This window comes from Camelus ferus, chromosome 27, assembly GCF_009834535.1.
Source record: "Camelus ferus isolate YT-003-E chromosome 27, BCGSAC_Cfer_1.0, whole genome shotgun sequence".
Classification (NCBI taxonomy): Eukaryota; Metazoa; Chordata; class Mammalia; order Artiodactyla; family Camelidae; genus Camelus; species Camelus ferus.
Genome location: NC_045722.1, coordinates 7096619 through 7109051, shown reverse-complemented (window position 1 = coordinate 7109051; position 12433 = coordinate 7096619). Strand labels below are relative to the sequence as shown.

The 12433-nt window shown below is 48.3% G+C and overlaps 2 protein-coding genes across 2 annotated transcripts; one reads left to right on the top strand and one right to left on the bottom strand.

The window, feature by feature from the left end:
• Positions 1–7587: 7587 nt before the first annotated feature.
• On the top strand, positions 7588–8033 carry LOC102503782 (40S ribosomal protein S26-like). Its single transcript, XM_014563392.2, has one exon. It carries the CDS (start codon positions 7630–7632, stop codon positions 7933–7935), a length of 306 nt encoding a protein of 101 aa, XP_014418878.2. The 5' UTR covers positions 7588–7629; the 3' UTR covers positions 7936–8033.
• A 2853-nt stretch (positions 8034–10886) lies between these two features.
• Positions 10887–12035, bottom strand: LOC102506420 (relaxin-3 receptor 1). The gene has a single exon (XM_032468856.1). It carries the CDS (start codon positions 12033–12035, stop codon positions 10887–10889), a length of 1149 nt encoding a protein of 382 aa, XP_032324747.1.
• Positions 12036–12433: the final 398 nt, after the last annotated feature.

Genomic DNA, 12433 nt, shown 5'->3' with positions numbered 1-12433 from the left:
ACATGCTTGCCTCCCTGCCCCACCTGCTGGTTTCCCTGGTAACTGATGAGCCGACCTGACATGGTTCCCACTATAAATGGCAGCCTCCTTCTCCCCCGAGTTGTGAAGACCTCTGCCATGCCCTGTCTGCAGTGCACAGTGGGGTGTAGCTCTAGGACCTTTGCTTCAGACGTGTGAGATTCCCTATGTCTGATATCTCTGTCTGTGTCTCTGGGCTCTTTACTTGGTCTTGCAGCTGGGCAATTACAAGGCTTGCAGGCCTGTGGGGTGCAGCCCACCAAATCATAGAGCTGGAACTTGGATAAGGAAGTCTGGCTTCAGCACCCCTGCTTTAGCCATCATGCACCAGTCAGCTATGTTCTTAAATCTGACCTTTCATTTCCTGGGGCTTAGGAAGCATTCCTTGGTTGGTTGAAAAGGGATCAAAGTATAGTTGAAAGGGCTCCGGTGACCAAGTCTGACTTTGACTGAGACTACAGGGCCAGTCAGATAAGTGAAGGGCCTGGGGATGCCTGTGAGACTACAGGTTTTACGTCTGAGGCTTTGTGCCTTAAAGGGGCAGCCACTGCCAGGCATGCAGGCCGAGGACCGCCAGTTCTTCTAATTTTATTTTAAAAAGAACCAGAAATCTGGACTTCAAGCAAAAACTGGAACAGAGGGAGTCAGTCACTGAACCTCCCAGGTTTGGGTCAGTGGTGGGGACAGGCCTCCCTGCCCTCCTGCCATCTCAGGCTTGGTGGGGATTAGCTGGGTTCTGAGGCTCCTGCCACCAAGGGTGAGAGCAGGTGCCCATGCCTCTCTCCCAAAGACATCCCCTCCTGTGCCAGCCCCTGGCTAGGAACCCCCTACCCTGAGACCCCCAGTCCTCAAGGAATTAGCACCTGATCTGGTGGATCAGACCAGGCTGCCAGGCTCCATTGGAACACTTCTTCCCCAGAAACTGTCCTGTCTCCCTAGGACTGCAGCTGTGGAGGGAGGGGCTCCAGCCATACCACACACAGTGCCATGGGCCCAAGGCAGTGGGCACATGAGAAGCCCTGACATTCTTGGGGGTGGAGGGCAGGTCACTGGCATGTATGTACCTTTGACCTCCCAGCCCTCTAAGTCCTTTTGGGAGACAGTTCATTGCATGGAGCCTTAGAGCTGGAAGTCGCCCAATTGCTCATTTACAAAGGAGGAAATAGGTCCCTATAGGGCCATTTTAAAATCTCAGACTTGAACAGACACTTGCACACCAGTGTTCATAGCAACATTATTCACAATAGCCAAAAGATGAAAACAACTTAATTGCCTAGCAACAGATCAGTGGATGAACAAAATATAGTATATGCATACAGTGGAATAGTATTCAATCATAAAAAGGAATGAAATTTTGACATATGCTACAGCATAGATGGACCTTAAAAAATTATGCTAAGTGAAAAAAAAGAAAAAAAAATTATGCTAAGTGAAATAAGCCAGACACAGAAGCAATACTGTAAATATTGTATGATTCCACTTATATTCTCTAGAATAGTCAAATTCATAGGACAGAAAGAGGTTACCAGGGGCTTGGGGGAGCAGGGAAGGGAGAGGTACTGTTTAATGAGTATGGAGCTTTGGTTGGGGATGATGAAAAAGTTTTGGGTATAAACTGTTATAACAGTTACACAACATTGTGAGTATATTTATTGTCTCTGAATGGTATACTAGTAAATGGTAAAAGCAATAAATACTATTTTATATATATTTTACCACAGTAAAAAAATATCTGAAGCTATCAATACACTTATTATTGGAGTCTGCACCCAAACCCCATATCAAACATGTTAACATTTTAGAAAACTGTACGAGTTGAGGAAGGCAAAGATTCCTATTTCTGGCTATGTTGTGCTATCTTGTAGCAGACCAACTATCCTGCCAAGATCTACTAGGAAAGCTGGATAAAATACAAAAAGCATCTGAGATAGAAGACAGAATAGTGGTCACATCTGGGGAAAGTAGCAATGGAAGAGGGCATGAGAGGGCCTTCAGAGACATTGGTCACTTTCTCTTTCTTAATTTGGGTGCTGGCTTAGTGTATACACTTTGTGAAAATCTGAATCAAACACTTAATGATTTTGTGCTTTTTTATGTTAATGTTATATTTTAATACAAAAGTTCATCAAAAATCCTATATGAGTTGAATTGATGTAGTGTTATGCCTTTAGATGTTTATGTACTCACACATCCATTCATAAGCTTCTTTTTTTTTTAAGCATTCTTGCAATATGTCTAAAGGACTTGGCACTGTGTCTAAAGGACAAAATGTCCCTAATCTGGAGAAACAATGGAAAGTGCCCACATTTCTCACAGAAGGTTGGACTTGGCAGATTTAGGACTCAGAACTCAGAGCCCCTTCAGGCCAGTGCACTTTCCAGCACACACTACCATCTCTCCCGAAAGCCACATGGTTGAGTGTGGCAAACATGGCAAAGCTAGCACAATTCAGAGAGAAGAACAAGGAGACCAGCTGCCATCTTCCCTGCCCCCAAACAGTTTTCCTTTGTGCTCTCGTTCAAGTCATATCCCTTCTTATACCCACAGCCTCCTAATATCTAAAACTTATTTAGTCACTTAAATATTTGTTGATCTATTATATGTTAAATGCTGTGCTAAAAACTGGAAATGTGCTTCCCTTTCTGTCAAGGTAGAGCAGATAGTCTGAAAAAAATCCCTTTGCTATAAAACTCTAAAAATATCCTCTTAAAATCATGGCTGGTCTGGGGAAGCAAAGCCTAGGGCCAGGGCAAAGTGTAGTCAAGGAACAAGACTGGAACTGCTATAATATCATACCCTCAGTGAAAAGGTAACTAAGGAAAACCCAACCTGCAAAGGCAGAGAGCACGTAAATGTGTTTTTTCAATCTTAACTCTGGGCGGAGTGAGAGAATATCTCCTTCTGAGAATTCATAATGGCAGTATGGCTTTCTTCATGGTTTGGGGGCCTAAAATATATACTTCATATACTAAACATATGGTCCAAAACAATTCAAGGAATATTTTAATTTTAGTTGGCACAGCAAATACAAATCTGTCTAGAGAAGAGCATTTTCAATCCAGATTGCAAGGAATTCCTACATGTGCAGTGTCTCTGAAATGAGCTCACAATCGGAAATGACATAATACAGGACATAAAAAGGCACCTTAAGTAAAAAATCAGGAGACACAAATACCTACAAATACTTAAGCTATAATCATTATAAGATACAAACTATTAAATAATTTTGTTTAATGATAATACAAACTATAAAATAATTTTGTTTAATAAAGAAATAAAAAACCTACTTGAAAGTATGAGTGAGGGGCAAAAGACTATCACAAATTATCAGGAAAGTTGGAAAAACAAAAAAAAATAGAACAACCATAAAAGATAAAAAACACTAAAGAATTTTAAAAAGTCAATGAAGAGTTAAACAGCAGGTTAAATACAGCTAAATAGAGAATAAGTGAACTGGAAGATAGGTCTGAAGAAATTACGCAGAATATAGTTCAAAAAGAAGAATGATAGAAGATATAATAAAGAGATTATGAAATAGGGAGAATAGAATGAGAAGGTATAACCCACATTTGATCAGAGTTCCAGAAGATGTAAAGAGAAAATGGAGAGAAGCAGTATGTGAAGAGATCATTACCAATAATTGTTCAGAATGTATTGCAGACATGAATTCTCAGCTTCAAGAAGCAGAATCAATGGTAAAGAGATAAACAAGAAGATAAACAAAAGAAATCCATACCTAGACACATTGCACTAAAACTGCAGAACATAAGAAACAAAGGGATCCTAAAAACAGGCATCTGGCATAGGCCTGACTCACAGCAAACAAAGAACGTTAGCTATTCATATTTTCGTGACTCGATTTTAAATGTTTTCCAGCTTCCATTGTGATGTAGTTTTTGCATTATTTAGAAACTTTTCTTCAAACGTGAGGATTTTGTTTTCTTAATTTAGTTATTGACTTCCAACTTAATTGGACTGACTGGAAACTATAGGTCTATATAGTAGGGATTCATTAGTTGTTGTTGAAAGTTGTCCTATGGTAGTTCATGGTCAATTTTTAAAAAATATTTCATGAACATTGGAAAGAATATATATTCTCTTACTGGTGGGTGCAGGGTTTTATACATATCCATTTGGTCAAGCTTGTTAATTGTGTTGTTGGCATTTTCTATACCCTAATCGTTTTTAATCTATTGAACTCTCAATTACTGAGAGAAGTGTGTTAAAAATCTACCACCATGATCATGGATTTATCCATTTCTCCCTTTTGATTCTATCAGTTTTTACATTACATAATTTGAGGCTCTTCCATTTAGTGAATATAAACTAAACGTTTTCAAATATCTTGCTGGAGAATTGTAATTTTATATCATTATATAACAATCTTCTTTATCTCTAATAATGCTTTTATTCCTTCAGACACCTGTTTCTGATGTTAACAATGCTGCACCAGTGGAACAGTACAGCACTTGTGTTTGCTTGGATTCATATTTGCTTGGTGTGCCATTTTCTATCCTTTTTACTTTTAACCTGCTTTTGCCCTTATGTTTAGGTGTGGCTGTGTCAACAGCATAAAGCTGGATTGTGGGGTTATTTTAAAAATCCAGTCTGACAACCTCTGGCCAGAAATTGCTTGTGTGTGTCTGTGTGTGCGTGTGTCTGTCCTTGTTCCTGGAGCTGGCACAGGGCCTGACACACAGTCAGCCTTCAAGAAATGTTTGCTGAATGTGAAACTGATCCTCACGGCCAGAATGAGAACATAAGGTAATAAGAACTACCATTTATTGGGAACGTACCACATGGGAGGCTCAGTGCCAGTGATGCAAGAGCATGGTCTCAATTATCGTTGAGGGCGGTTGAGGCCCAGGGAGGTCAGATGACCTGCTCAGAGGTCACACAGCCCAGAAATGCCCCTGTGTTTTTTCCTGCATGTCACTCTACCTCTGTTGTAACCAGTGCCCCCTTCACCTTCACACTGCCTGTCCTCCCCAACTCAATGCCAGCCCCCCTAACCCCCAAACCTCTATTGCGGCTCCTTGTTAGACCATGTGGGGTGGGTCCCATGCTGCTAACCTGCCCAGGCCACTGGTCACCAGGGAGGCAGGAAGGAAGGAGCGAGGGCTGCAGACTTCAGCCAGAGGCTGAGCACCTCCCCCCAACCCCCCTCCGTCTGCAAGCTCAGCCCATAGGACATCTGCTTTAGTTCCCTAGGGCTGCCATAACAAATTAGCACAACTGGGGTGGCTTAAAACAACAGAAATGTGTTCTCTCACAGTTCTGGAGGCTAGAAGTCTGAGATCAAGGTGTCGAAGGGCCACCTCCTTTGGAAGGCTCCAGGGAAGGCTCCCTCCTTGCGCCTTCCAGCATGTGGGCATTGCTGCCTGTCCCTGGCTTGTGCATGTATCACTCCAATCTCTGTTTCCATCTTCATATGCCATTCTCCTATCTGTGTGTCTCTCTGTCTTCATGTGACCCTCTGATAAGGATACCAGGCACTGGATTTAGAGCCAGGCCTAATCCAGAGTGACCTCATCTTAGCTCGATCACCTCTGCAAGGACCCTATTTCCAAATAAGGTCACATTCACAGGTACCTGGAGTTGGATTTCAGCATACCTTCTTGCGGGGACACAATTCATAGCAGCATTTGCTTTCAAATATGATTGTCGACCTTGAGGGTCATGCTGTCTGCAGCCAATCAGCCACCCCACAGTGACTCTGGACCCTGTCACCCCCACAAGCTCTCACTCCTCCATTACCTCCTCTCTCCTCCACTGCTCTTCTGGCTCCCTCCCACCAACATCTAAAGGACCACTGGCTTCCCTCACAGCCCTTTGTGACCTCCCACCCTCTCACCTCCATCACGAGGCCCTTTGCGAGAGCAGACTACGTTGGCAGTATCTAGCTTCTCTCCTCCCCTCCTTTCCTCCAGCTGCTAGAATCTGACTTTCCCCATCTAGCCTCTCCCACCATTTCCCAGGAGGTTAGAATTCAGCCAAGGGTGGCCTCGTATAGTTCAATGGTCAGACTCCATTTCTTAGACAGTGTCTTGAAGTCTGCTTTTAGCCCAAGGCCACCCTCCTCTTGCAACCCCCACATCTACAGGGGCCTCTGGGACAGTCACCCTCTCAGCTCCTATTAAGATAAAACAGCTGTGGAAGGTAGCAAGCCATGAGCCGTCTCCACGTTCACTCATCTCATTTCTGTCTTGATTAACTCTAGCTGACAACTCCTATTAGAGGCAGGCAGGGTGGCGGGCCTGGGACTGTGTCTGTTCTATTGCTGGTTGGCTATATGCTACTTCTCTGCTTGGAGCCTCAGTTTGCTCCTCCATGAAATGGGAATAATGTGTCTTGGTTCCCAGGGATGCTGTGAGGATGAATGGAGATGATGACATAAAGGAGGTCTGAAGACTGTAACAGGCTGAACAAAGGTGGGCTCCAGAGAAGGCCTAGGCCAGCTGGCCTGGGCCACAGGAGCTTGGATTTTAGGAACAGTCTTATGGAACCAGGGGGAGGCTTTAGAAGACCCTGCTCAGGCTGAAGGAAGGGAAAAAGAGACGAAAGACCACATCATACACAGGCTGACAGGAGAGTGAGGACATACACACTGTGTTCACTCATTCATCAAACGTTTATTGAGAGTCTACCTTGGAAGCAATACAAGCAAGAATCAGACACAGATATTTACAGTTTTTAACTGAAGAAGAAATGGAGACCCACTCAGCATTCAGTTTGCTATCCTTCACAAACAGAGCACTGTGTAGGGGACCAGGAGGACCTGTGTGCCTGCCCTTGTCCTCCAAGGTGGGCAGAGGAACTGCAGGGAAGCCAGCAGCCTGGAGAGCTAAGAGCCAAAGTAGAGACAGGGCTCAGCGCACACAAGGGAGGGGCACAGGGTAGGACGAGGGGAGTGGCAGAGGGCAGGCTGGGATGGGGGCAAAGTCTAGAACATCTGCCTGAGGTTCCAACACCTGGAAGTCTCCATGGAGGACCTGGGAGTGAGGTGACTTGTAAGATAAAGAAAGGCTCACCTGCCACTCTGTCCTGAGGGGAGAAGACAGAAGTGGCAAGGGTCAGAAGGGAAGCTGTTTGGCTCAGGGTGGGGGCGCAGGGAAGTGTCCTGCCCTCTTCAGGAGAGAAAGCTTGCCGAGGCTGAGGGGCTGTCCTCTCTGCAGCCTGAAATGTCTTCCAGCCATGCACCCACTCGCACCTGGTGCAGGATCCACAGCTATATTCCCCCGCCCAAGCCCGAGCATCCCCTCACACCTCTCTCCCACAGGCCACTGAGAGGGCTGCAGTGTGCTGGGATAATGACAATATCAGATGTCCTTGTTATTCATTCAGGCTGTCACCCTCCCTTCCCCTCCCCTCCCCTGCAGCATCCAACACCTGGTCACCCCAGCCTCCATTCACTCATTCAGACCACCTGTTCTTTTGCAGGCACTTGGTTCCTCTGTCACCTCTGTTCCCAGGACACAAGTTGTCATTTGGCCTCTTTGAGCATTTTACCCCCCTTCTTGACACCTGGCAGATGAGCCAATAGCGATTAAAAGCTTGGACTTTGGCTCTCTTGCGTTCTCGCTTCCAAAATGACCAAGAAAAGAAGGAACAATGGTTGCGCCAAAAAGGGCCTGTGGCCATGTGCAGCCTATTCGCTGCACCAGCTGTGCCAGATGTGTGCCCAAGGACAAGGCCATTAAGAAGTTCATTATTCGAAACATAGTAGAAGCCGCAGCCATCAGGGATATTTCCGAAGCAAGCGTTTTCGACGCCTATGTGCTTCCCAAGCTGTGTGTGAAACTACATTACTGCGTGAGCTGTGCCATTCACAGCAAGGTAGTCAGGGATCGTTCTTGCGAAGCCGGGAAGGACCGAACACCTCCGCCCAGATTTAGACCTGCAGGTGCTGCCCCATGACCTCCACCAAAGCCCATGTAAGGAACTAAGTCCTTAATGACTGAAGAAATACTGTTCTTTGAAAAAGAAAAGACTAAATAAAATGGAAATTATACTTTAAAAAAAAAAAAGCTTGGACTTTGGAATTAGGAAGCTGCAGTCTGAAATGCTTGCTATACCACTTCACAAGCTGTGTGACCTCAGGCAATTCTCTAACCTCTCTGAGCCTTCATTTCCTCTGAACAGTGTGAATAATACTGCACACCTCAAAATCCTTTGTGAGGACCGAGCATACACAAAGCGCTGTGCCTGCCTCACTGTCACGTGCTCAGCAAATGCCAGCTTGTTGCTCTCCTTGCTCTACGAGCACTGGGGTTTGTTCTTTCCCCTAGAAATCTCATTTAGTCTGCACATCTGTGTATTCATTTCCCTCATGTCCCTCTTCTCGACATCGACTGACAATTCACTTTTCTAGCTCACCCTTTCCAGGCAGTCTTCTCAGAATGCCCTGTCCCCCGTGCCTTCCTCCTCACTGTCCCCCCCAGTGCTAGGGTCAGGACCGTGCTGAATGCATCCTTGACTGGTCGCTGTCTTGACTGGGTCCTGTTTCCACACACAAGGCAGCTGCAAAATAAAAAGCCTCAAGAGTGCCTGCTCAGAGTGGAACACACGGTCTGAGACTCCCAATATGAATATTTGATCTGACCCTCCCTCCACAGGAGCCTCAGTCCTCTTCTGGGTGAGCAACATGATCCTTTTATAATAAGAACCAGTAAAAGTTCACCCTGTCCTCAATAAAGGAAATAGTTCACAAGAATGAGAGTTAAAGGAACTATTTTGTGGTGAGAAATGACCCTAAAGATAGTTTGCAAGTGAAGAGCAATTAGAAGAGAACACAGAGGGGTAAAAATTAATCATTGATCTGGGAAATGCACAACCTGCTCATTTTATAGATGAAAAACCCGAGATTCAGAGAGACAAAGTGACTTGTTTAAGGTCACACAGCAAGGCAGAGCAAGGACTTCTGACCAGGCTGACTCCAAGTTGAATGTCTTTGCCTCCTACACCCTGGGGTCCACTACATGGTATTTGTGGGGTCATTAGTGTAACTTTCTACAATATTCTTTGAACAGAATGAGTTTAGAGATGACTATTGCTCTCAGGTTCTATTCAGTAAGCCATTGTTTCTGATTCAGAGCACTTGCAGCTCCCACACAGGTCTCGTGTCCTCTTGGGGGAGCACCCTGTGTTCCCACCCTGTTAGTTCTTAGGGCTGCTGCCATGGATGGGCTGCAGGAAGACAGGAGAAAACTGCAGTAGGGGCTCCTTCTCTCTCCTGTTGCCCCCACAAAACACAGTCCTCTGCAGATGAAAGAGAAACGAGCTGCAAATGACCCATTTTTTAAAATAACACCGAGAAAAATAATCAAGGCTTGGAGCTACCAATGAATCACTGCAGATTCTTTACTTTCCAAAATATTGTTTTCTTTTTAAGTGGGCAAGTGTCCCAAGGAATATAGATTCTCCTGTATTGTACTTTGGAGGAATAATACTTGTCACTGTCCCATACCATGAGGCCCAGGGACTCTCATTCCATCAGGCACTGGCTGTGGGCCACCCCCTCAACTTCCGGCTGCTCTGGATGATAAATCTGTAGACATTTGAGTTGACCCGACGTCCTGCGTGGGCTCCTGGCTTGACACCAGGCAGGGGGAATAGGTTTCTTCCTCTACCTTCAAGCATCAAGTCTTCCTCCATCAGAAGCATCAGGCATGAAACTTATGAGCAAGTCTTTGCAAGGATGCAGATACAAATTCTGACCTCTGACCACCTAATCTCAATTGATGTGTGCTGAGAATGCTTTATGGTGGCTCTGTAACAATATGAGAATCAAATGCTGCTCACCAGAGTAGGGATTTAAGTCAGCTGCCTTTTGATTTACCTTCGGGATGCATTTGGGGAGAAGATGCTGATTGCTAAGGCTTACATCATGCAAACGCTTACGATGTACTCCCACCTGTCCCGTATCAGTTACAGGGCCTCCAGGCTACAAGGGATTGCTGAAATCATCTAGCAACTCCACACTCCTGCCTGATGCCTCAATTCTGTCTCCATCAGTCTCTGCTGGAATATCTCCAAGGATAGAAAGCTCACTACCTCATGAAGCTCAGGTGCTCAAAAACAGGAAAGGTCTGTCATAAGGAGGGATGGAAATCTGCTTCCCATGACTTCTCACCCACAGGTCCCAGTTCTGCCCTATGTGGCCACTCAGGCCACTGTTGTTGCTCTCTTCCCCCCACCAAGCTGCACAGCTTCAGGCCTTCTGGCTGCTCCTTGCAGCCAGTTTTCATGCAACAGCTAGCACACCCAGAGCCATAACATACTGTTGGATGAGTGACGTTAAGGTCAGCCAAGCCCCCAGGATCTAGAGAGAACAAGGAGGCAGGACTTGCGGATGAAAGTTCAGAAATCTTGAGCCATGAAGGGCTACCATTACGCCCAAACTCCCAACACTCTAGGTTTTGAAAAATGGCTCAGACCCCCCTCTCACAACCCCTTTATAGAAACAGAAGGGAAACACAAAGCAGGAGTCAGATTAAGTCCTTCGAAGGGCAATGAATGGAGCTCACACTTTTTACAGAGGTTGTGCCAGGAGGATCAAAGGGCTGGATGTCACAGGGTTCCCAGGGCTCATCTAATCCTCACCTCCCCTTGTAGAAATGAGGAAACTGAGGCCAGGGGGGAAGGCACTCTGAGTCACACAGAAGGTTGGTGGCCAACTCTAAGTCTTAAGTAATCTCCACCGCCAACAGGCCAACCCTGCCCCTCCAATTGAACCCAGAACAGAGGCCCTGAAGTCAGGCATTGCTCCTTGACATCATCACCCCCATCCCAAGTGCCATAATCTGCCCCATCACTCTTGGTAGCGACGGGTGGTCCTTACTGAGAGATGTGCTTCTCCAGGTTCAGGCCTAGTCAAAGAGCGCGGTAACTGGGGCGCGGCTGTCGGAGCCAGGTCCGAGATCCGCAGGGCGCTTGGCCCGGCCGCACAGCTCTCGTAGGCCCTGGCGGAAGTCGCGGCGCAGCAGGCAGTAGAGCAGCGGGTTGAGGCAGCTGTTGAAGTGTGCCAGGCCGATGGACACCGGGAAGAGGTAGACCTGGGCCAGGAAGTAGGCGCGGTCCCAGGGCATTGCGTTCAGCTTAATCAGCACCCCCCAGAGCGTGAGCGCTTGGCTGGGCAGCCAGCAGGGCACGAAGGCCAGCAGCACACAGGCCAGCAGCGCGGGTAACCTGGGAACGTCTTCGGGGCCTGACCCCCGACGGCCAGCGTGCGCGCCACCCCGCAGGAAGCGCAGAAGCAGCAGCGAGCAGGTGCCCAGCGTGGCCAGCGGCAGCACAAAGGCCACCGCGATCTTTTGCAGATGGTATAAGGCCAGCCAGTTGGGACAGCCGTCGGGGAAGCGCAGCAGGCACAAGCGTTCGCCCCCCACGCTGGCCGCTGTGGCGAACAGGGCGGTGGGCGCTGTGGCCAGGACTGCCGTGGCCCAGAGCAGGCAGCACACGCAGACAGCCCATGGGGTGCCGGGCCGGCTGGGGAGCAGCGCTCGCCACCGCGCAGTAGGCTCCACGCTCATGGCGCTGAGGAAGAAGCTGCTGGCATACATGTTTAGCACTGTGAGCGTCAGCACCACCTTGCACATGGCACCCCCAAAGGGCCAGCTGAAGTCGCGCACCACGCCCACGGCCCAGAAGGGCAGCGTCAGCACGAACTGCAGGTCGGTGGCTGCAAGGTTGAGGAGGAAGCAATTGAGCAGCGACCCGCGGCGCCGCTGCTGAGACCGCACCAGGACCAGCACCAACACGTTGCCCACCAGCCCGATAGTGCACAGGGCCAGGTAGGTGCCCGCGATTAGCGTGCGCGGCGCCAGCGCCGCGGCCGCTCCTGTCACCCCTTCCAGGCCGTCCAGGCTGCGGGGACCCCAGACCTGGCTAGTGCTCTCGGATCCGTTGCCCACGGAACTGTTAGAGGGCAGCCGGGACGACGCGCCTCCCAGCCAGTTCAGGGAGAGCACGGCTCCGACGACGCGGGCGATGCGGCAGCTGCCTGTGTCTGATGCCATCGGCCTCGGTGGTGCGCAGTGGTCCGCACAGGTCCGCTCCGACGCTAGCGGCCGGGCTGAGAGGACTAGGGATGTTCGGTACCTGGTGGCAGCACTTTTAAAGGGCCGAGGAGGCCGCCCCAGTGGTCGGCGATTGGCCAGCTGCACTCGTGCCCCGCCCTAAGACTTTCCCAGCTTATTTCTATGGGCTGCTTCTTCACCTTTGATTTCTCTGTGAACTGAGGACCCTCCGCCAGGATGGGGGCCAGGAAATCGCGACCCGGGAAATGGCTTCTGCGATTCACGTGGGCGCAGGGCTGCGACTGCGGGTGGCTGTGTGAAGACGCAGCCCTAGCAACAGAACGCCTCTCGCAGCGGCTCCGAACACTTGGGGCTGGAGAAGGGGGATCAGACAAATT

What these genes read in the sequence shown, in the direction of transcription:
- LOC102506420 (XM_032468856.1), bottom strand. Translation starts at nt 12,035, where the DNA reads ATGGCATCAGACACAGGCAGCTGCCGCATCGCCCGCGTCGTCGGAGCC.
- LOC102503782 (XM_014563392.2), top strand. Translation starts at nt 7,630, where the DNA reads ATGGTTGCGCCAAAAAGGGCCTGTGGCCATGTGCAGCCTATTCGCTGC.